A 14712-nucleotide genomic window follows, 5' to 3' on the forward strand; every position below is an offset into this window, starting at 1 on the left:
AAAGAAAAGAATTTTCCGTAAAACCTGAGATAAAATTGGTCTGCAAATTTTGCTGAATTTTAAATATTTTAGAAATTACCGGTAAGTGAAGCTACGACCAATGCAACTACATGTACATGTATGAACACAATTTTAAGTAATTGCACAGAGAAGCCCGAAAAATTCTGGACTTCAACAGTGTTGAAGGTCCACACCAATAGGAGAGGTTCCAACCTCAGTCCAGCAGCAAAGACTAAGTCAGGGCATCCAAGTTCATAACACTTAACCCATTATAATTTTTATTACACTTGTAAACATTCTTGTTCTGATGTTTCTGCCATACACTGTGCAATATCAAGCCCATTATGTAATTTGTACCAATACACATACAACTTTCAACCATAAGTAATCACACAAAACATTGGTTGATTTGAACATGTCCTTATTTTCATCCTTCCTTTTAGAAATGCTCTCCAAGCATGAACATTTGCAATTTAAAGCACCAATAGATTGTTTTGAAATGGTTCCAATTGGTTTATTTAACTAAGAATCGATCCGCCGATGAAATGTGAAATGATCAGGTCTGACAACAAAATGATCTTGTGCCCCGTAGCAGAATGGTTTACTCAAAGAAGGCACAATTCAGCTAATTGGCAAATGACTAAGCTCACAGGCTGGTTTATCAAGTGTCAAATGGTTTAAGAGACAGGCAATCGATTCAGTGCAAAGTCAAACAGACAAGACAAAACTGAAATGGTTTAGTTACAGAAGGAATGGTTTAACTAGTCGACACACCACTTAACTCACTGGAAAATGGTTTAATTAATGGCCGGGCAAGTGATTGAGTGCAATGTCAAATGGACAAGACAAGACTGAAACGGTTTAGTTAAAGAAGAAAAGGTTCATTTAATTGATGCATGACTTAACTCAAGTGTCAAATGATTTAATAGCCTGGCAAGTGATTCAGTGCAAGGTCAAATAAACAAAACAAGACTGAAATGTTTTAGTCGACGGGCTGGGTTCTCCCTAGTTTTCAGCACAACAGGTAAGGGGCCTTTTGAACGTTCTCCAAAGGATAAGCCACTTCTGAGAATTTGCAGGCGGTAACAAGTGCTCTTTCAAGCGATAAATATTACCAGTAACTGCATGATAAGGAGAACCCTGACTGGCGGTCTTACGTAAATATCTGTCGTCAGCCTGATAAAACTTGGCGTGAACCTAACAGACTTTTTGTTCTCTGGTTGAAATTGTTTCCTCCTTCGCTTTGGATGAAGTATTCTTTTTGTTTTTCGAGAGCAGGGCTAAAGTAACTAAGGGCTAAAATATGTAACTGATTAATGATGTCCACAGCATGAAAATAAACAAGATAAGGTCCTACGTCCCAGTTCAGAGTTGCCTTCTCGAGAGCTTTACTCTGTTTTTGTACGTGAAATGGAAACTGTGTCGAAGTGGGGTTTTGTAAAAAATGTAGTCTCCTTCGCTGCTGTCTTTCGGAATGTCACACAACAAGCTTTGCGTGACATCCTGAAAGACTACATGAATGACTAAAAAGAAGAGTCCTTAAGGTAATTCCCTTAAAAATGACGTACTATCCAGATGTTTGTCAAACTTGGCACAACTGATATTCATACACAGGACACTAAAAAAAGGAAACTCGGTGTGGCCAGCACATCACGCATGCACACAACCATTTCACCCAGTCAATTAGCAGCCATGGACAGCTGTTTCGGCCTTGCTGGGCCTCGTCAGCATGGCATAGCTAACGTAATAGGAGAGTGTCTTAGACATCCCTTTAGGTGGCAGCTCCACAAAACAAAATAATGTGGTAAGCTGGGTTGGGAACAGCAAAGCCGTTCTCCCATGCATGGCAAGCGTGTGGGAAGGTGGGTCCCCAAAAGAGACTAGTGTGTCACATAATTTCTAAGTACAATGAAAAAACCAAGGTGACACAAACACCAACCTGGTTGGTGTTTGTGTCACCTTGCTTTTTGTGTTGTACTTAGAATAAAGGGCATGCAGCGCAAAAACAAGCACAGTGACACCATCTTTTTATTGCTTTTTTTAGTGTCCTGTGTATGAATATCAATATCATTGTGCCACGTTTGACAAAAATCTGGATAGCACGTCATTTTCAAGGGAATTACAGTACCTTAAGGACACTTCTTTTTAGTCATTCATGTAGTCAATGGTCAGGATGTGTGACATCTCGAAAGATGGCTGCAAAGGAGCCTATGTACATTATGAAACCCCACCTCAACAGTTTCCAGTTCACATACAAAAACAGAGAAAAGCTAATTTGAGAAGACAACTCTGAACTGGGACGTAGGACCTTATCTTGTATATCTTCATGGTGTGGACATCATTAATCAGTTACATTTACATGTACAGCCTTCTCAAAATATTTTTTGGGAGCAGGTCATAAGGAAAGTGGAGACGGTTTGATGCTAAAGGCACCAAAGCGAGTGCCCAAAGGACGCAAGCTTCTAGGGGGGTCTGGGGGCATGCTCCCCTAGGGAATTTTTTTCACAGATGCAATTTAGTGCAATCTGGGGGATTTAAAGTGACAAAATTTCACATATGGAATTGACACTTGCTTGGAGTCTGATAAGAAATGCAGCAATGTTAGTTAAATAAACATTTCACGTGCGCGACGCCAAAAAATATTGCGGACGCGAATTTGTACGTGAAACAAACTTTTTTCAAGGTTTTGTAATATCTCCAGTGACTTCACGTTCGAGCTAAAAATGTGTTGTCTGACATTTTCTGACTGGAAGGAGACGGTCAAGCTTTCTGAGGAGGCGGCTCATTGAGCCGTCAGCCGGCCGGTTTTGAGAGGGCTGCATTTAGCCCTGCTCTCGAAAAACAAAGAGAATACTTCATCCAGCAAGAAGGAAGAAAACAATTTCACCCAGAGAACAAAAAGCCTCTCAGGCTCGTGCCAAGTTTTATCTGCTGACAACATATATTTACGTCAGACTCCCCGTCGACTTAATCAATGATTTCAGTGAGTCTTGACTTCTTCATTTGACCTTGCACTGAATCACTCGCCCAGCCATTAAACCATTTGCCAGTGAGTTACATGTAAGTAGTCCGTCGATTAGTTGAGCCATTCCTTCTTTAACTGAACCATTTCAGGTTTGTCTTGTCCATTTGACTTTGCACTGAATCGATTGCCCATCTCTTCAACCACTTGACACTTGATTAAACCATTTGCTGGTAAGTTACATTGTAAGTTGTTTGTCAATTAGCTTAATCGTGCCCTCTTTGAGTAAACCATTCTGCTACAGGGAACAAGATCATTAATTTTTGTTGTCAGACCTGATCATTTCACATTTTGTCGACAGATCGATTCTCAGTTGAATAAACCAATTTGAATTAGTCTGTCCCATTTTAAGATCGGTGTCTGAACCATTTCAAAATAATCTAAACCATTTCAATTTTGACTAAACCGCTTCACAAAAGAGCACTTAACCTTTTGCATTTCGACAATTTCATTTCAAAACCACTTATTTCATTTGGCAAACCATCACTAAACCATTTTTTCTGTTCCATTTTAACTTCTTGTACCTTTGGCGGTGATGGCTGCCCATATAGAATCTTCCCTACCTTCTGAGCCCAAAATCTTCTCATAAACCAGGAGTAATAATTATTTGCAAATTTTAGAGGCCGCTGTTGTGATAGCAAGTGCATTTACATGCATCTGATGGAACTTCCAACCAACATTAATTGACCAATGCAAGATTTTCTTTCAAGACGTCCCAGTCGAATATTGCATGCAAAATTGCATTGATCATGCTGAACAAAGGATCATGCAAATACAAATTGTATTTAAATTTAAAAGGTATCTATAGTACAAAAATAAGTACAAATGACCACGACATCTTGGTCCCAATAAGCTGTTTCTGGTAGGTTTTGTGCCATGAAGATGAATGCCACTGATTTTGAAAGTTACTAGATGACAACTAGCAACAACTATGAAAACGAAGTGCACGCCGCTAAATGACACAACGGTTTATTTAAATTGGCGTTGAGAGGAATATTGGCACATCCATGAAAACAGTAATAAAATCAAGGCTACAATTGTAGCTCCGGTTGACATTAGCTAGGAAAGTGACATATGTAAAACAGTTTCACGAATCGAAATTGCGAAATCCAGTTGATTGCAGACAAATAAGGAATTTGGCTGCAAGAATTCCAAACACAACATCGGGGTAAACGCTATCGCCATTATACCTCGTTTGTTTTATTCCGTTATGCCATCATTAACACGTCGCATCCTTCTTTTCGTTTTTTCCATACGATCTTCTCTTCCAGAACAGTCATAAATCAGGTCCATGAGACTCCTACGACAAAATTCCACTCTAAACCTGCAGCACAGTCGCTGCAAAGTGAGGGTCCATATTTTGCCCAGTAACACGATCCTTTTCAACGGACATACGAGATTTAAAATGAAGATCAACATGAACGCTTGGTTACACAAAAGCCGCAAGCTTCATTTTCAGCCGTTTAGCGACAAGTCATCAAACATGCTTTTGTCGCCGTTAGTTTGCAAAACAAACCGACAATGGCTAAATTAAAGTCATCGACAAAACCAATAACAGAAATATTGGAGTAAACCAAACTAAAACTGTGAATGAATGAGCAAACGCTGGCCAATTCATGCTACGCATTAAGGACAGTGATATCTTCAATTACAAAGACGCCACAGAGACAACACTTGCCTCCTGCATGAGTATTTCACGTTCAATTTAGGATTTGCAGGAAAATGATTGGAGATATCCAAATCGTTAAGTTCCGGAAACATGAAGAGTGTCTACGTGGAAATTTTTCGCTATTCGCAAACTGACGTATACAAACCTCATCCTTCGTCCATCGTCCCTTGTTGATTTTCTTCTTTCGCCGATGCGATCTCTGCGAGGTCTCTTCGTCGGCAGCACCACTATAACCGCTAATCCGGAGAGGGAAAAAACAGAATAAGCAATTTAACTTTTCAGATGACAACATTTTTATTTTCGCAAAAGCGTCGTGAGATTGCAAATCCGCGATGACCCCTGATCGTGGCTACTGAAATATGCCCATCGCAGAAAAATATACACAAAACAGGAGTCTTTCCTTCGTTTACGCACCGTGCAACTGATTCTGCTGCTTTAAGAAGAAGCAACATTGTTGTTGCAGGATCTCTTGAGCATTCTCCAAGGAAGACTTCAAATTTAGCTGAGAAAGACAACCCGCTACGTACGAAGGCTCAGACGCTAGCGAATCAAGAAGAATATGCACGTGTCTCAGCGTAAAGCCCGGATGTGCATTTCAAGACAAAAAATATAAAAATTAGTTTTGTACCTTTCAGTTCAATTTTAACTTCAAAACGTTAAAAGTAACGATTTCAGACCTAAGTACTGCGTAAGAGCAATGGAAGAGAATTAAAACACTTAATTGACCTGAGAAAGACCGGTTTGCAAAGGCGCATTCGAGGCGAGGCCATTTCGGTCGCGCAATCAAATCTCTTGGACTTTCGTGTTAAATTACTATAATTTATGATTTTTATTTGGTTAGCAAGGTAAGTGCAGCCTCAAGCTGGAAAGCAGTTATTCTTTACAAGCAAGGTAGAAAATCTGAAATTTTGACATCACAGGAGATTTTTATCCACATCTCGCTGAAATCGGCAGGTTTAGAAGATCTCGAAATCCATAAGTATTTGATAACCACGAAGATCGGAGTAGATCGTAGAGTAAATCAAAATAGAATTTGTGGAATAAAATAGTCAACGGAGATTTAATATAAGGTGGCGAGGAGTAAACATGGTAAAGCAAAAAGTTGGTGCCTGATTTTTGCTTGAAGGCACATTTATTGTTACTTACCTAGGTTTTTATTTGGGTTCAAAAATGGCGCGGAAACTGCGGCGTGACTGATCGCAAGTATTTTATGTTGAACAAAGGGATAAAACATAGTATTTGATCTCAATTCAAGAAAAGCGATGTAATCTTACCGAATGAAGAAGGCATCAGCCATTCTCGAGGAAATCCGCGGAAATCCTGGGCTAAAAACCTTGCGAGGATTCCAAATTTCGTAGGCTTTCTTTATTGTTGTAAACTGAGATGCGGTTTGAGTGATTCACACTTCAAATGGACCGCCACGACTGCTATTCCCTGATTGGTCAATCTTGACAAATTGCCTTGCTGTGATTGGCCATGATAAGTTCAAATGTACGTCAATTTCTTTAAGAAGAAAACAACATCAGAGTGTAGGGAGAGGGAGAGAACAATGTTGTGTCTTTTGTTTTTCATTTTGAATTGGAATAATATGCCATTTATCGGGATGGTAATTCCAAAAGTTACCAAGGTATCTCTTGCCGAGTTCGAAAGGGAGGTGAAAAGAGTGAAAAAACAAGCTTTAAACTTAGTACATAACAAGAATGATAATTGATTTCATTCTTTTGTCGCGCACGTGTTGTTTTAATAGCTGATGATTTTTTTTTTTGAAAAATTGGCCGATGGGGGCTGGAAAAGCAAGGGGAGGAATGCTAGTAAATATTTCGAAAGGATTAAATTTTGATGTGCCTGAAAATGTAATCCCATTCTTGCGAAATAAGGAAGCTTTTACTGGCGCGGATATGAAAATTCCGTTCATGAATGCAAGGAAAGACTCCCAATAAGGCCATAGAATCAAATATTGTTGTAATCAAAATTCATATAAAGAGCATTGTGGTCATTGTTATTTAAGGTTTTTCGAGAACAGAAAGCGACGATCCAAATAGATGCGCCCATGATCAACACAGTCAGCGTGTATTTATCACGAGAATGCGTACAGTGTCTTGGCCAGAAAATCGTTTCTAAGGACGCAAGACCTGACTTTCACTAATACTTATTTACGATGTGATCTTCTCGTTTATTATTACTCCTTTTTATCTCCGCCATGCTTGTTCCAATTTTTACCCTCAAACTGGGTCACAAAATACACGCCCGTACTGCAGCATTAGGTCGGTATGACGGAAGGCATCCATGTTTGACTGGCGCAACAACCGCGGGAAAGGTATGTTATCAGTTGTTCAAAATTTTGTCGTATCCTTTGCTCCGATCTAGGTCTCTAGTTTCTTCGTGCTTGGATTAATTGTTCTTTAGTATCTTATCTCCACCGTTTATATACACTGTCTACCGAGATCTTTGTAGCTAAAATTAAAATTCCTTTTAAATATAAGCTTCACAGGAAATTAGGGTATTGAATAACCAGTTTAATATGATTCTTGTGACCATTGTATGTGCTTTCAGAATCATAATTAACAACATAATTCCACAAGTAAATTTCCTGTGCTTAAAGCTCATGTGACTAGGTTCAGGAATTGCATTGATTTCACTTCACTTACATGAAGTAATTGGCCATCACAACAATTATTGAAAGCTAACCTTTTTAAAATGGGTGCTTAATTTTTTTAGACTCAAATACTGTTGACCCACGCCATTTAAAATGGATCTTTAGGTACTAATTGTGACGCTGCTTACAACCAATAGTACTCACTTGAAATTTATAGTATTTTGGGGATAGTCCTTTTGTATAGTCCATTGGAGTATCCCATGGATTAGGGATCAGTGTTTTGAACTCTCCTGCTGAACAAGTATTTAATAAGCTGATATCAAGCACAGACTGTACATGTAATTTCCGGCCGTTTACCTGTGCAGCTGTTTCACATAACCAGCCAATTATTGCATAAACTGAAAAAAAGAGTTGGCAGATAATACCCACAGTGGAAAAAAGAAAGAAAAACATACAAAAAGGTCTAGAAATCATAAAGTTGGCACCAATTTTAGAGCAGTAACAGTAGTTTTCATGTGTGAGGTGACATTGTACTGTGACTTTTACAGAAACCATAACTGTATACCGGTCGGTAATATTCTCATGTTATATATTTACACTGTATTTTTGCGAGTTCATTGTTCAACAATACCTTGCTGCATGTAATCTATTTTATTTTATTATTTTTTATTTATTTACTTATTTTAACAAACAACAAATTAAATACAAGTAAAAAGTGACAGAGAAAGAAAAAAAAAACTACAAAAAAAAAACTACAAAAAAAAAACACATCAATTGTTATTTTTTCCCTTGGGTAAAAGGACACAGCCGAAAACCAAACAAAACAAAACAAACAGAGATTTAGAGAAGAAATTTATATTTCATTAAGTTTTGGAGACTCAGGTCAAGAGGCTTATGTAAGACATTACAAGGGTTCCCATTTATTTTTGATAGTGGAGGCATTGTTTTCTATTTGATAAGTGTGTTTAGATAAAGCAAAAAGTTGTTTTAATTGGGGGATGTTCTTTCGAGCAACAGAGCCAGATGTGGTGCTTGGCACTTAAGCAACAAAAATTGAGTTGGAGTTTGTGTTTAGATCTATCTGGCCTCAGACCCAAAGCCGTACTATTTATGTGTAAGTAATTAAGTTCACCTAAAGAAAGTTGGCAAGACTGCATCCACTTAAAAAGACTTTCCCAAAAATTTTTTATTTTTTCGCATCTCCAAAATAAGTGTATCAAGTTTTCCATTTCCTTATGACAAAAAGAACACTTATCATGGTCTCTAAGTCCAACTTTTTTTAAAGAAACAGTTAGTGAAAAAATCTGAATTGGATGGGTGGCATTGAGCTCTCAATTACCCTTTTATAGTATACATGTAGGAACTTGGTGAACTATACCACATGTAATTATGTGTTTATGCGTTTAAGTCAGTAATCATTAATTTTTTGCACCTACATGTATTGTTTTAAATTTCATTAACGCATGATGCGTGCTTGCAAAATGTTGTTGGTGATTTCTTAAAAATGGACGTCTCAGGGCTTAGCTCAAAATGAAATTGTCATTGATGTACTGTACAATTGTATATCTTTGGATTATTTTTTGTCATCATCAAAGGTTTGTTTACACGGGTGCTGACACTTTATTGTTGTCTCGGGCAACTAATTATGCACTAAATCAACTCATGTTGGCATCATGTTTTTGTGTGTTGTATTCTTCACACAAAAGCAAAAAAAGATACCAATGATAGTCGGAAAGGAAGTGACTTTATATTTTTTTGTGACATCCACACTCTAACATTATTACGCCAAAAACAAATGAGGCAAAATACCATTTGATCCCAGCAGATTTAGAATTGTCACATAAGCCACACCTCCCTGTTACCCATAGCAACAATAATTATTGTTGTTTACTGATATTTAAACATTACCCGGTTTACGGCACCCAAGGTGGTCATCCACTAAGTAATTATCATTCATCAAGATCAAGTAATTAAACTCAGATTAATTTTGTTTGTTTAGGTTTTTATCCACAACCCCCACACCAGGGCATTACAAGGTGGCCGGGCAGTCGCTAGCCACAGCAATGACACCAGCATCTTAAACATCAACCAACAAGTATCTGCTGTGGCTGCTGGTCAACTGAATGACTCTGGATGCGATTCACTCCTCATTGGAACACCAACAAACTTCCTGGCTTATGATGTAGAGAATAACTCTGACCTATTCTATAAGGATGTAAGTTTTTAAATTATAGTAACTGACAGTTTACAAACAATTTAACAACAGTACTTTTCAGTGGGTCAATTTTTTTTTTTTTCCAAATTCACTCCGTTGACTTGAAGCGTACATGTACTTGTATATTTTACATTCTTGTCATATTTTTAGAAAGTTGTTTAGATGATTATGTCTTAGCTTTTTCCATGTATCCTTGAGTCACCATTGGAAAAAATAAGCCTTTAAAGGCTTTTTTTTTTTCGATAATAAGGTTTATTAAAAATCATTGAATGGTGAACAGATAGTGCTGTCTCATTTTTAACTGATCAAGATAATAAAAGCAAAAAATTAATGTTCTGCAAAGACTTTGGTATCTCCTTTTTTGATGTCCAGGTGTCAGTTTTCCAAAAATTTGAAAAGAGTAGTTATTGCTTACTCTGGGTGAAAACAGTACCTAAATGAATGAGACCGTTTGTAAAAATCCGTTCCAAAAAAAAATTGATATCTCAGGATCTACTGACTCTAAGAAATCGCTTGAAATGGGAAAATACTCTCTACCTCAAGGCAGTGCTTGCTAGGAATATTTTACTGATGCGTCGAATGCTCTGGTGTTTTAAAATTTTTGTTGACACGCCTGCCGACAATCACCTGTTATGCGCGTCATATTAATTATGCGGTGGCAGCGGTGCCATGAAATGAACATGTCGGCATCATTTTTTGTGTGTGACTTACTTTAAAGCATGCTATTTCACATTTTTATTCTTTTGTTTTGAGTTTATTTTTCCAGTTGGTGAATAATGTTTTTATTTTCAACTAAACAAAGAAAGAAGCTGTGAAATTAGCAAAGTAAGAATTAGTAATATCACACGTGTGTATGTTTTCAATTTGTGTTGGTTTTCATCAAGAGCATTTAAGTCTATTAGGCAATTAAAGGGGGATAAATAAGGCAATATACAGTTTTTAGGAGCAGTTTCATTAAAAACTGTTCTGGTGTGGGTCCACGCAAATTAAATTTGGTTGTTGAAAAGTTCTTTAAAATGCTTGCTACATTTTCTTTTTTGAACCCTGTTTAGGGATGTTACCAATTAAAGTGCTACACTACAATGAAAAAATCAACGGTTCTTGTTTTTCTTCGCACTTTGAGAGTACTTGCGTTGAATGCTCAACTGGCAATTTTTTTTTATATTTTAATGAACACACTTTCTTCATCGAAGCAACATTTACAAGACGTATATTTTATTTTTCACCTAATGTATTTTTTTTAGACATTGCAAAAACTAATTAGAAAGTAGTTACTGGTCCTGTGACTAGTAGTTCTAAGTTTCCACTAGTCCAGAAGCATTTTGCACTAGTCCAGGACTAGTGGACTACCGCTAAGGTAGAGCACTGTCACTGCAACTTTTAGATGCCTTAATGACTTTCAAATATTTTTTTGATAGATTGCAGATGGAGCAAATGTGATAGTGACAGGCAAGCTTGGATCATTTGAGAATCCTTTGGCGATAGTTGGTGGAAACTGCTCAATTCAAGGATTTGACTGTGAAGGAAATGATGAGTTCTGGACTGTAAGGGGCTACATTGTATTTTTAATATTGTTCAAATAATTTAAAGGCATAAAATATGTTTCTCGATAGCCTCCAGGCCCAAGGAGTCACTATTCCAAGTACATTGTATAAAAATTAAAAAAAAAAAGTATTAATTTTCATGTTGAACATTTTCCGAGTTTTTGTAAATGCCTTTACCAGTATTTGGAATCTGATGTGCTTTATAGAGTGTGCATATTCACCATTAGGTCACTGAACAAAATTAATACTTAAATCTTTGCATAGATTGAAACTGTCAGATAGTGACTTTAATCCTTTGGATAATAAAAATATTTATTATTGATTATGCTGCCTTTTCAAGAACAACTGACCATGGGACCTCAGTGGACTGCCTAGAATCCTAAGCTCTAACTGATCAGTTGTAGTGCCAGGTCTGAGTATTGTTATTTTAAAGGCTTAAATGAATTTTAACTAAGTGTGAGATGAGTTAGTCCCCTTGATTACTTCTTATGAATCAGCTATTAATTTTCTGGATTTGCTGGATTGCAGTGTACATAAAGTTTAGTTCTACTTGTATTGTCTTCTGATTTTCCAAGAGTTATACAGTCACTGTGATATAAACTTTAGTGCATGTATTTTTGAGAAAAACAGGAGATACATAATTATATCAAAATAAACTAACGGTCAAGAGCTCTTGAAAGATTTCCATCTGCTCACAGTCCAACTCGATTCTCACAAGCCCTTTCACGAATTTGTAAATTTATACTGATTTTTCAAGATCAGTCAGTAAACGAATACATGTGTAATGTGACTGATCATTCATCTCACCTTTTCTTGTTTTCTCTTTTTGCTCTTTAAGGTGACTGGGGATAATGTCTGCTCTTTGGCAATGTGTGACTTTAGCGGGGATGGATCACTTGAGGTACTAGTTACTGTATATGTAGGCAACTCCAATGGGAGCAGTCAGTTTCCGAAAAGAGTCAAGTTTCAACTCGTTTCAAAACGTTTAAATGTAACCCATTTGGCAAGCACACCATAATTATGCATAATTTAAGTTAATCCTTTTTTCTATTTTCATCTTCAGTTAATGGTTGGATCAGAAGATTTCGATATCAGAGTGTTCAAAGAAGACGAAATCATTGCTGAGATGACTGAAACGGAAGTGAGTTTGTTATGTTCTTTATTTTAGCTAGCCTTTACCAAATTAGCCTGGATTGATTGATTGATTGATTGATTGATTGATTGATACAGTCAGGTACATGTATTTTATCGTTAACACATGTGAAATTGACAGAATTTTGGCTCTAAAACGAGGCTAGTCAAACTATAAACTTGCTCAAACAAGGTAAAAGAATAATGTACTGGCAGCCATTTTTGCATTGGATCTATGATTTCACTTGTGGATACAACATTACTTTCAAAGCTTTTTTTTTATATATTTTTATTTTTTATTTATTATTATTATTATTATTATTATTATTATTTTTATTTTTTTTTTTTTACAAATACACACTCTACTTACAATACAATACAATACTTACACTATTACACTAACTTCCAGTTATAATAGGGTGGCTAATATATACAAAGCACTTTGTGTTTTTATTACTTGAAAGGCAGTGATTGCGGAGCATATGTACCAAAAGTCAAAAAACAGGCAGAAAATTCAGTGGATCAAGAGACACTGATGACTAAAAGACACGGCTTACCAAAATAATGTGTTCAAAGATTTCCACTTTTTGGGAACAGCGCTTTGTGCATTGGCCTCTATACTGTAAATTGATTTCAAGTACTTTCAAAGCTTGCGCAATCTTTATGTGTGCTTAAGAACATAAAAGCCCTTATTTTGAATTTGGCGGATAAAACTACAAAGTAACTTAAGTACATGTATAAAGCACTTTCTCCTTTATTTTTTATTTACTTTTTTTTGTTTGTTTGTAAGGGGGAGGGGGTTAATACTCTAAGTGTTGTGCAGGATGAGGGGGTGGGATCAAACAAAAGTCCAGTGACTTTCCATTGAGACCCAACTGCGGTTTAAGAGGGGACCATACTTTTAGAATTTGGATATTTTGTCAAGTCACCACCAAATTCTTCAATCTGTAAGGTATTGTCAGGGCGCGACGAAAGTGCTGTCCGATAGCCCGGGGCTAGTGGAATGACTTGTCGGGCTAGCGTTTTCTTATCGTAGCTTGCCCGACTGGCAAGCACCGTTGGTTCCTCTTTTCTGATGATAAATTGAGCTTTTATACCACAAAGTGTGTAGCAGAAGCTCCTGAGAGAAAATGATAACGTTATGAGGCCAAATTATCGTAGCGTGACAACGTTTTGCGCCGCGTTTTGCGTCCGTAAATAACGTCATGACTTTTTCTGCTTAAATAGCGACCGAAATATATTTTTGAAATGACAATCTTTGCCGACTGACAGCGTGCAGTGCGAGACAATCAGTCTAATTAAATTCCAGCCAAGTCACGGTGCAGTGGATTTTCTCGGAAATTTAGGTGCGTTTCGTTGGGAAACTATTGTTATTGCGCATACATTCTGCGCATCTCGAGATAATCTGGTTTCCTACCGTTGATGCTTACTAATACAGGGATGTTATTGCGCGACTTAAAACTATCCGGAAAAAGTAGATCTTAGTAAATACTCTTGGTATCCAAAAAGAAAATTGCGGGTAACCAGGCATTTTTGAGAAATAATTAAGATTCAGTTTGACAAAAAAAACGCCATACATTGCTTTGTATTTTAAAGTTTTTTACAAATATTATTCATGAATTAGCTTTGAAAAATGGGTGGTTACCCCCAATTTTCTTTTTGGATTTCCATAACACTTGTTAAGATCTACATTTCCTGCATAATCATGAAACGGGGCAAAAATACCCTTAAATAGTAGGCACCTTCCTTAAATACATCTGATTATTCTTTATGAACAATTTAATGTCGGGCTAGCTCGTCAGACCTTCGGGCTAGTAACCTCAAGTAACAGCTTGCCCGAAGGGCAACCTCATCTTTTCATTTTCGTCTCACCCTGTATTGTGATATTGTGATAAATTATGGCTATTTTGATGTAAATGGGCCAAGTTAGTTTTTTTTTCTGTAGAATATCTATGTTTACCTTTGTTGCTATTAACTACATGTACATGTAGTTGTGGGAAGTTACATGTACAGCAACTGTATGTGCCATCTTTTGCAATGGTTATCCAAATAACGGCCCAATAGCTTAAGATGAAGTTGAATGAAATTTAATTGAGGTAACAACTATCGACCATGGTCGATTGTTGTCTGTGGTTTTGTTATAATTATTTGCGCATGCATCTGATATGCATACCACCATGTAGAAGTGAAGGTTTTTTCTTATTCCTTTACTGTATTTTAATTTTCTTTTAATTATTATTTAAAAATGGAATTTTTCTGCAGTCTGTTACCTCTCTGTGCCCAATCCGTGGATCAAGATTTGGATATGCACTTGCAAATGGAACTGTTGGAGTGTATGACAAGACAGCAAGATACTGGCGAATAAAGGTTAAAAAATAAACAAACAAAAAACAAGTTCACAAGAATTGTATGTGAACTTATGTTTACAATAATGGCTACGAGTTGCATTTTTCTAGCTACAATTCCAACCTTTTCCACTTCCCCCCTCCCTCTCCCCCCTTCAATGTTGACTATTAGTTTTCAGCGATATTTTGT

At 36.9% G+C, this 14712-nt stretch overlaps 2 protein-coding genes across 5 annotated transcripts in view; one reads left to right on the top strand and one right to left on the bottom strand.

Annotated features, from left to right (window-relative positions):
* Nucleotides 1–6077, bottom strand: part of LOC138000629 (myb-related protein A-like) — a 32097-nt gene extending 26020 nt beyond the window's left edge. The window contains exons 1-2 of one of the 4 annotated variants that reach the window (XM_068847198.1): nt 5966–6077; nt 4837–4927 (exon numbers count right to left, since the gene is read on the bottom strand). In XM_068847198.1, coding sequence (XP_068703299.1) covers nt 4837–4927; nt 5966–5988 — 114 coding nt within the window. In that variant the 5' untranslated portion in view covers nt 5989–6077. Of the gene's footprint in view, nt 1–4836; nt 4928–5105; nt 5288–5965 lie in introns of those variants that run through there. The other 3 variants (XM_068847189.1, XM_068847180.1, XM_068847206.1) reach the window with 3 other exon arrangements.
* Nucleotides 6078–6772: 695 nt separating this feature from the next.
* Nucleotides 6773–14712, top strand: part of LOC138000654 (Bardet-Biedl syndrome 2 protein homolog) — a 28329-nt gene continuing 20389 nt past the window's right edge. The window contains exons 1-6 of the mRNA XM_068847218.1: nt 6773–7008; nt 9287–9502; nt 10921–11046; nt 11885–11947; nt 12110–12187; nt 14440–14544. Coding sequence (XP_068703319.1) covers nt 6892–7008; nt 9287–9502; nt 10921–11046; nt 11885–11947; nt 12110–12187; nt 14440–14544 — 705 coding nt within the window. The 5' untranslated portion in view covers nt 6773–6891. The remainder of the gene's footprint in view (nt 7009–9286; nt 9503–10920; nt 11047–11884; nt 11948–12109; nt 12188–14439; nt 14545–14712) is intronic.

The sequence above is a fragment of the Montipora foliosa genome, chromosome 1 (assembly GCF_036669935.1).
Source record: "Montipora foliosa isolate CH-2021 chromosome 1, ASM3666993v2, whole genome shotgun sequence".
Lineage (NCBI taxonomy): Eukaryota > Metazoa > Cnidaria > Anthozoa > Scleractinia > Acroporidae > Montipora > Montipora foliosa.